The sequence below is a fragment of the Pygoscelis adeliae genome, unplaced genomic scaffold, assembly GCF_000699105.1.
Source record: "Pygoscelis adeliae isolate BGI_AS28 unplaced genomic scaffold, ASM69910v1 Scaffold10, whole genome shotgun sequence".
In the NCBI taxonomy this organism is placed as follows: Eukaryota; Metazoa; Chordata; class Aves; order Sphenisciformes; family Spheniscidae; genus Pygoscelis; species Pygoscelis adeliae.
The window spans coordinates 9876660-9886081 of record NW_008824053.1 but is presented as its reverse complement, the minus strand read 5'-3'; the positions used below and the strand labels follow the sequence as shown (position 1 = coordinate 9886081).

Sequence of the window (9422 nt, the reverse complement as noted above, 5' to 3'; positions counted from 1 at the left end):
AGACCCCACCTGCAGTGCTGCGTCCAGCTCTGGAGCCCTCAGCATAAGAAAGACACGGTCCTGTTGGAGCAGGTCCAGAAGAGGGCCACAAAAAAAGATCAGGGGGATGGACCACCTCTCCTCCAAAGAAAGGCTGAGAGAGTTGGGGTTGTTCAGCCTGGAGAAGAGAAGGCTTCGGGGAGACCTTATTGCAGCCTATCAGGACTTAAAGGGAGCTTATAAAAAAGGTGGCGGCAAACTGTTTAGCAGGGCCTGTTGTGACAGGACAAGGGGGAGTGGCTTTAAACTAAAGTGGGGTAGATTTAGACTAGGTATAAGGAAGAAATTTTTTATGCTGAGGGTGGTGAAGCACTGGCACAGGTTGCCCAGAGAGGTGGTGGATGCCCCATCCCTGGAAACATTCCAGGTCAGGTTGGACGGGGCTCTGAGCAACCTGATTTAGTTGAAGATGTCCCTGCCCACGGCAGGGGGGTTGGACTAGATGACCTTTAGAGGTCCCTTCCAACCCAAACTATTCTGTGGTTCTATGATTTTTAAAAAAAAAAAAAAGGATTAAAAAAAAAGTTAGAATTCATTTTCTGGTCATTGACTAAACTGAAGCATGTGTAAGCCTCTGATTTTTTTTTTTTATCATTAATAATATGATACAATGTTTGTAGTGGAATTGTAGCTAGCCATTGTTTTGTGGATTAAATATGATATCCTGTAAACAGGAGTTCTCTGTAGTATTTATGTGCTTTGATTTCTTAATCTGCTTTTGTTTTTTCTTGCTCTGAAAATGTCTATGAGTTCATGTTAATTTATATGATAACCACAGAATTAAAACTGCTGATAATGAAAACCTTTTTGGGAGCTTGTAGTAAAATGCTGGATGCTCATGCTTCGTAAAATATGCTTTGGTAAACTAGCAGACATATTTACCAGCGAAACAAAAACTGGGGTGGGAGGATGTTACTATTTCCAGCTTCCTAAAGATTTGCATGATGCAATCATTCTGTACTTCGTGTCCTGACAATGATTTTTTTTTAACAGCTTTGAGACCCATTAGATTTAACTAGGCAAATTAAAAACAAAACTAAGCTGCCACCATTTTATTAATTAAACTTTTGAAACTTGAAACCTGAAACTGTAGCTTTCAGATTTCAAAAGTTACGAAGAAAACAGTCTTGTTAATAGTGTGGTGTTTCTCTGCTGTTTACTAGTTGAGTGTTGCCCCTTTGTTTTAAGCAGATGCAGAAAAGAATACATCTTTCAGCAGAATATCAGGAAAACTTCTTTAATTTGTTTTATCTTTACAAAAATTATGTTAGCAAGCTCTTTCATGAATTTCAAAAACATTTTTTTTTCAGCTTACAGAGCACAGAGAGATTCGTAATACGTATGGTCTGGATTCCCTTTGCCATTGCCCATTGTATGAAGAAGCTATGCACTTAGCAGAAGAAGGCAAAATTTATTCACGAGTGTTAAGGTACTGATTTATGTCTGCTTAATTATTTCCAAGAAAAGCAAGAATTAAAGTTAAATATTCTATATAGAACTCACTTTTTAGAAGTTACTTGTACTAGGTATTTTCTTGTAGGAATTAGACTTAGTTGAATTGTCTTGTGCTTCTTTTTTTAATGGTCTTTGAAAACTTTTCTATTTTATATAGGACTGAAATGTTTGAATGTCTAGGAGACAGTGACTTCCTTGCTAAGCTTCATTGTATTCGACAAGCTTTTCAGGTAAATAGTAAGGAGAGTGATTTGTCTGTCTGTCTTGTTACGCCTAAAATACATGCCATTGAAACTATCAATGCACTACCTGTGCAGGCATTTTTATAACATATTCTGTAATTAAATATTTTCATGTTGCTTTTCCATTTCTATAATTCTAAAATGGGACGTATTTGCAGAGGAGTCCCAGTTTTGTGATTAGCTTTGGAACCTTTGCACCAAAGGCTTATTAGGAACTTGCCTACTATACTAGTGGCTATAATTATATTAAATTTGATTGAAGTGTTTAAGGTCACTTAGTATAACCTGGGAATGAATATGACTATATTTTCTGAAACCTTTTCTAGATAATTCTTTCAGAAACAGCAAACAGAATATTTCTTGCTGAAAGTGGAAGAAAAATTTTGTCTGCTTTAATTGTGAGAGCACGGAAGGTAAAAGCCTTTTTTAACTAACGTTTTATTGTTAATGTGACTTCTACCAGAATTCACTTTCCAATGTAAATAAACCATCTCTCTTGTTAAGTTTGCTTGGTACTCATTGCTTTTATTTTACAGAATCCAAAGAAATTTGAAGATGTCTTTGATGAAATGATATATTTTTTGGAACAAACAGATCACTGGGATAATACTGAAATGGAACTTGCTGCTAGAGGAGTGAGTCTGAATTTGTGAAAAGTGCTTTTACCCTTCATTTTGCAAACCGTAGCATCTAAAAATAAATTTTACAGTTCAGAATTGTGGGAAAGGCAACTCTTCTGTGTTTACATTGCTGATTTAGAGAAATGGCATCCACCACTGCAGTTTAGTGCCAGAGAGCACGTAACATTTTTTTTAACTTCTCCTTTACTGACAAACAATCTTTAATATTCATTAAAAACAGTTATAAATCTGCATCTTAATACAGAGTTAGAATACGGTGCATGCTGAATACCACTACTGAAAGAGAAACTAGGTTACTTAGATCATGTTCTGATTTAATACAGGTGAAAAACCTGAATTTTTATGATGTTGTTCTGGACTTCATATTAATGGATTCATTTGAAGATTTAGAAAATCCACCAATATCTATACAGAATGTAGTAAATAACCGCTGGCTAAATTCCTCTTTTAAAGAAACAGTAAGTATTTATGTGTAATTTTCATAATCATTATTCCGTAGTACGTTACAATAAGTAGATGGTATGACCAATAAAACATTGGTGTGAGCATACTGATACAAAATTTCTTTATATGCCAAAACTGTTCTTCCGGCGATCTGTGCTTTATATTCTTAAAGCACAATGTAAAAACGAGAATAAATCCAACAACTGCAGGATAAAGACTGTGTATATTGTCTTGATAATAGCATTAATTCTGAAGCAAAGAAACTACACTGTCCTTCACTGTAAAGTCTAATTCAGCTTCCAGTATAACTGAATATATACCTGAAATACTCCTCAGAAAAATAAACGTATCAGGTTTTTCATAATAGCAATTTAAAAGCTACAAGTCTGGGTCCAAAATATATAGAAAGATTGAATGTATTGGAGAAAATACTTTTAACTTGTCCTGCAAAAATGAATTTTCTCTGAGGAAGTAGAATTTTAGAAGGGAAGTTTCTGTTAGCCCCATCTTAGATACTAGATACAAGTTTTGGTTCATATACCAGAGATGTAGCAATAAGGCACAAAGTTGCAAGCAAAGAAAAGTAAATGAATACAATACAGGCATTCAAAAGTTGACAACATTTCATGCTTTTTCAGATGTGCCTGTTTATTTGTCAAATAGGCCTCATCCCTCTGTTACAGACATACAGGCTACTGCCATGGTCAGCTGGTAGAGATGCTACTGTCATTTCATCTGTTTATGTCTATAAACTGCTAGTTTTCCTTTTATTTTTGTCTTTCAATTGAAATATTCCCTCTAGAGGAAAAATAAAGGTAACATGCATATATTTATTTTTGTAGTTATGTGATAGCATTGTGTTTTGTGAGTAGTAAATTATCTTGCAGTACGGAAGGGGAATCAGATGAGGATAGTTACAAGCTATGAGGGGAAAAAGCCTAGTACTGGTATCGGTATATTGTATTTCACAGGTCCATATTTGGACAAAACTCCTTTGCTGAATCTGAAGCTATTGCAAGAATGTTTTTGCTAAAATGAAAAAGGACATTTCAATGTGTTCACATGCTACTTAATATCTAAAATAGTTATGTCTGAGCACGCGCTTTGGTATATGAGAGACTGGTCCTCAGTTAAACCCAGTGAATGTCGCTAACTGTTGCAACTGTAAAATTAGTCAAGAATGCCAAACTACATTTGAATTAAACTAAAGAAAATGTTGCAAAATAAGATCTGAAAATAACAAATATGAACTACATATAAAATCAGTTATTTGTATCAGCTGATATTTTATAGTTTTAAACTTTGTGTTATCACAAGATTGAAACTGAAGAAAATACAAATCCCCAACATTTAGAAATACAGTATTCTGCAGATCACTTCTTTTGAGATGAAAGATAATTTCTCTTACAATGAAGTTACGCAGGGTTCGAGGCTTTTTTTTTTGGCTTTTTTTTTAACATTTAGGCTGTGGCTTCAAGCTGTTGGTCAGTACTGAAGCAGAAAAGACAGCAAATGAAGGTAAGTTCAAATTATGTGGACCAAAGTTACTGATCGGCTCCTAAGAATTTGAAGTTCTGTCCTGTAACTTCGGCAAAATAAATTGCAGATCAACCCTTAATCCTGTAGACATGTTAGTTTAGACAAGAGGCTGCCAATTGTATAAGTTTAGCTCATGGGGCCCTAATACCCGTTTTTTAGCAAAAAGTCTTAGCTGAAAGATTTTCAGTCTGGTTTAGGTCCAGTCAACAGTGGTGACAGTAATTTCTCTGACTTAGGGCCCCACACATGTACTTCGGGTTTTTGCAGACCAAGGTCATTAATCTTGTATCTCGCCTGCTTACGCTAGGATTCGCAACCCCATCTCCCTGCATCATCTCCACAGCTAAATAGAATTCAGTCCTGTCCCTTTACCTACCTGAAGTACCATCTTCCTCGCCAGCGGCAGGAACTCTGTTGCAGCCTCCTTCAGCCCCCTTCTGCATCCTGACCTCTCGGTGAAGGAACCCTGCAGATTTCGAAGCAGAACTCCTCTGCGCCAGCAGCTCTTTACTTCCACCTTTGGAGGCTTTTATTAGACCTAGGAGGCAAATGCCCCATCTCTGTAATAGCCAGTCCAAAAGCGGAGTTGAGGCTTGCTGCAGGACATCCGTAGCCGTTAGGAGTGGTTTTGCATACCGCAGGTGAGGAATCTCTGCTCAAGTGTCTGAGATGGCGCTGACACCTTTTTCTGATTCTAAGAATAGCTATTTACGCGACTCCTAACTGCGAAAGACGTATTTCATCGTAAAGAAGTTGCTTCCAGTGGCAGCTGGTATTTTGTGAAAGGTCCTCAGCTACCGTTGTGTCTTAAGATTTGAGATGTTACATCCCTGTGTCAATATGGTTGGGAATTTTACATAAATAGATCTTTCCTACACTAGTTTTATATAAAGGGATTATATCTCCAAAACAGATGTTATAGTAACCTATTATTTTTGTCTCTATTTCAATGCACAACTACCTTACTCTGTAGTTCCTTTGTATACTGAAGTCTCAATATTTATAAGTTTGTAAATGTGTGAGTAACTTTACTCCTTGGGACTAGTTTTCTCAGTGCTGCTGGAGTCATTCAGAAGTGGATAAAGTTAAGCAGCGTGGAAGCCTTTGTAAGGGAGAGACTAACTGTACCACAAGGAGTTTGATGAACTTAAATTTACTTACAGACAGTTCTCTATGTGGTATTTTATGTTTTAATTTATGATTAATTTCTATTTTTATTATTTTATAAATTAACTGATGTAAAATTATAAATACATGCTTATGAGTATATAAAATAAACTGTACATCCATATATGATATATAAATTTATACTATATTATATTTTATGAGTGCCAGTAGGTTGTAAAATTAAGAACCAGATGGACATTCGCAGATATTTTATGTTTTTCTTTAGACTTAAAGATGGATTCTTGTAAGGTGTAATTTTTTTCCATTCAAAACTGTGCAGTTTGCTTACTTTTTTGCGAGTTTCAGCTATACATAGTGTATAGGGGCTCAAACAGGAATAACTGAATAAAATTATCTGATCTGTCATATGGGAGTCGGAGTAGACTCTTCATGATCTTTCTGTGCTTATGCCTATTAATCTTAAAACATTTAAAATCCAAAGTACCACTGAAGTAAAAACCTTTTCTAAAAAAACTCATGACACTTGTTTGGTACAGTTGCCTTATAACTTAAAGGAGTTCAGGTTACCACAGCCCTGAAGTAGTAGGTGGTTTAGGCTTGTCTGAAGACTTAATTTCATATAATAGAGATCTATACTAAATTTACTGTGTAACTTTTGTCCACAATTTTTACATCACTAGGTGCCTGATGGATTTTTTGCACATTTCTATGCTGTATGTGAACATATCAGCCCTGTTTTGGCGTGGGGCTTTTTGGGCCCTAGAAATTCCCTTTATGACCTATGCTGCTTCTTCAAGGTTTGTAACTTTTTTTTAATTACCACTTATCTTAATTAAAAAAAAATTCTTCCAGATTAAAAGAAATGAGGATCTTATTTATAGGCATACGTTTGCATTTTCCTAAGATTAAGACTAATAGTAGGAAACCATGAAAATAAATATTTTCATATTAAAAATGGTTTTTAAGCCTAGAACTGTTCTGCAAAGTCTGTTTAGTGCACTTCTACCTTATCACCAAAAGAATACGTAAATGGATGTTTTTAGGAAACGTGTAAAAGAAATAGCTAGCATTGTATACTTTTTTCTTCTTGTAAGTGAATACAAGTTTTTCCTTTTTTTTCCCCCACTAGGATCAAGTGCTTTTCTTCCTCAAAGACATCTTTGATTTTGAAAAGGTGCGATACTCAACTATGGAGAGTTTGGCTGAGGATCTTATGCAATTACTAATCCGACACACTGAACTTTTAATGGCCTATCTTGGAGCAGATTCACTAAGACATGTCAGTGCTTGCGTAAGTGGTCATGGGCACGTCATGACCAGTGGGCTCTTAGAAGCAAAAGTACAGTAAGCTTAAAATCCATGACAAATGAGATGGAGTGCACTTTGGCGTACTCCCTCCCGCCTTTCTCTCTAACGCCGAAGCTATCATTGCTGTTACTGAGCAAGCATCCGAAAATGTATCGTGTCGCTAAGTATGGAAAAGGACTCAGGGAGGTTAAATGTACATCTACGAAAAGAATTGGTGAGCATATTATTGTATATACCTAAATTAAATTTGCAGCTCAGCTGTCACTGTATTTATACTTAATGTATCCCAAAGCTTTTTTCTGTGATATTTGGGTAAAGGTTATTTATGAAATACTGTACTTTTGCACAGATAATTTTTAAGTCAAGCTGATGGAGTTGTTTCCTTTAAAGGCTTATAGTACAAAATGTTCATTACAGAGTCTCCAGATCATTGTGTGTCTAGATCTAGAAGGTGTTTCGACTGGGGTATATGCAGTCTCTTATTCATGTGACACATGCAATAGAGTAATCACACTCACAAGATTGAACGTGTTGCCACTGCCCTGAAATTACATTTGTGTGGGTGTAAGCAGTCATTTTGTACTACAGCGTAACAGAGCGATGCAGAAAACGCAGGCACCATTTGGGCAGGAATGACTTCCAGGATGCATTTTTTACTTTATTTTGTTTTAAAATATCTAAACATCATGAAGGTGTTTGAGAGCGTTTATTTATATTGAAAAAGCTATGTTAGCTTCACCAATTAATTTAAAACTTTTCCTTTTTCTAAAACTGTTACTACTTTATATGGTGGTGGTAAATAAACTAATACCATTCTCAGTTCATATGTAGCATTTCAAAATATATTTTTGAATAAGGATGTGTGATGAGATGTGTTAATCATGAAACAGAATCGAAGGCAGTGTTTTATAATTAAAAGCGTTTCCGTCTTCCTCCCTTCCCTGTAGGAAGTCAGGTGTCTACTTAAGGGGAAACGTAAGCAATTGTGGCCATCTGTGTGCAATGCAAAACTGCGGCTCAGGGTGCGGAACCCTGAACTTTAGATAGGAGCGCAGCTCAGTAAGGAGGCATGAGGGAACTTGCAGTAACATTTTTTTTCCTGTGCTAGAGGTAATAAATAATGACGATCTATAACCTTGGAATTTCTGTAAACTGAAACAACGTTTCATAGTTAGCTTAGGCTTTTAAACTACACTTACATGCGCTTTGCCACACAAAGCCAGCCCACAAGAATCTATCCTGTGTCAAGTAATACAGAGTAAGTAATTACAGAGTAATTCTAAATATTCAGATACTTGAGAAGCATGTTGTTAAAATCTAGCATATTGAAACAAACGTCGATTAGAAACATGTCAACTTTTGTTGCAAACACAACCCAAACCGATGGTATTTGAAAAGGAGGGCCTGTGTAATTCCATAGATTTTACTGAAGCCGACAATTTGCTCCTTTGTTGTTCTCGTTTGATAAATATAGAAATGATGAAAATGTGTCATATGACTTGTGTGAAATGCCAACTGATTATAGTTTATTAAACAAAAAGAAGTATACTTCTATGTGTAATAAAACAGAAATTCCAAATGCTGCTGTTGGCCTATTTCCACCATTCAAGTTGCTGAACTTGGCACCGTGCTCCACGCTGTATTTTTTTCTCCGCAAAGTATGTCTTCAATACCAGAATGTGAAGTTTTTTTCACCCATCTCACTTAGCTTAAACATACTTATCTCCCCCGATTATACTGCTCAAAAATATCTGTATTTTGGCAGCTTTTTGCAAGTCTATGAATGAAATTATATGGAACGGTAAGGTGTCTCATTGGGTTCAGAATCAATAGCGATAGCTGGAAACAGAAGTAAATGGCGTGTTCCACACCAAATGTACTACCTGGAGGTTGCAGTGTGCCAAAGGAAACTGTCTGCTGTGGTTTGTCTGGTCTAATAATGATATGAAAAAAGTGACATTTTAACATTCATCACAGGAAAACAGAAATGCACTTTTTTACAGAAGTAAATGTGTATTTAAGTGAGCGACTTTCGTATTATTTATAAAAAGCTCTTGAAGAAAGTGTAACAGCGTTGCACATGAGATTATAAATGTTTCCAGGTAATTTAAAAATCGCTCTTCTGTCAAAACTGAGAGGAATTTTTTAAACAGAAGAATGAAAAAGGTCTAATGAAACACCAAAATATTTAGAAAATGGGTAAGAACCTGATAATATCTGGCTTAAACAAACGTATCCCTTTAAATCAGGAGCACTTCCATGCACTCATAGAGCTTTCAAAAGTCCATAGAATCGGGTTGGAAATCGGACGGGTGCATTTTCCATCCAAAATAAGAATTGCAGTATCTGGTTGCTGTAAGATACCGCCAGCAAATATTTGATTCAGAAACAGTTAAGAAAGGAAGAAAGAAATGGAGAGAGAGGGGAAGGGAGAAAGAGAGGAAGAGGGAAATGTGCAGGTACGTGTGGGTAGGCCTTTGATCTCCTCTGGGTGCTTTTGGACCTTTTCCCAAAAATGCATTCGTGTACTCTGTCCTTCCTAACTCCAGAGACGGAGCTATGAATTTAAATGGGAGATAGCTGTCTCCTTGTAGCACAGAACTGGAATCAGTTCTGTTACAACCTG

At 36.2% G+C, this 9422-nt stretch overlaps 1 protein-coding gene across 1 annotated transcript in view; it reads left to right on the top strand.

The window, feature by feature from the left end:
- The window catches only part of FAM73A (family with sequence similarity 73, member A), a 45003-nt gene extending 36203 nt beyond the window's left edge, over positions 1-8800 (top strand). Inside the window, exons 8-15 of the mRNA XM_009333841.1 lie at positions 1350-1468; positions 1652-1724; positions 2063-2149; positions 2273-2371; positions 2701-2835; positions 4286-4339; positions 6169-6285; positions 6618-8800. Coding sequence (XP_009332116.1) covers positions 1350-1468; positions 1652-1724; positions 2063-2149; positions 2273-2371; positions 2701-2835; positions 4286-4339; positions 6169-6285; positions 6618-6836 — 903 coding nt within the window. The 3' untranslated portion in view covers positions 6837-8800. The remainder of the gene's footprint in view (positions 1-1349; positions 1469-1651; positions 1725-2062; positions 2150-2272; positions 2372-2700; positions 2836-4285; positions 4340-6168; positions 6286-6617) is intronic.
- The last annotated feature ends 622 nt before the right edge of the window (positions 8801-9422 follow it).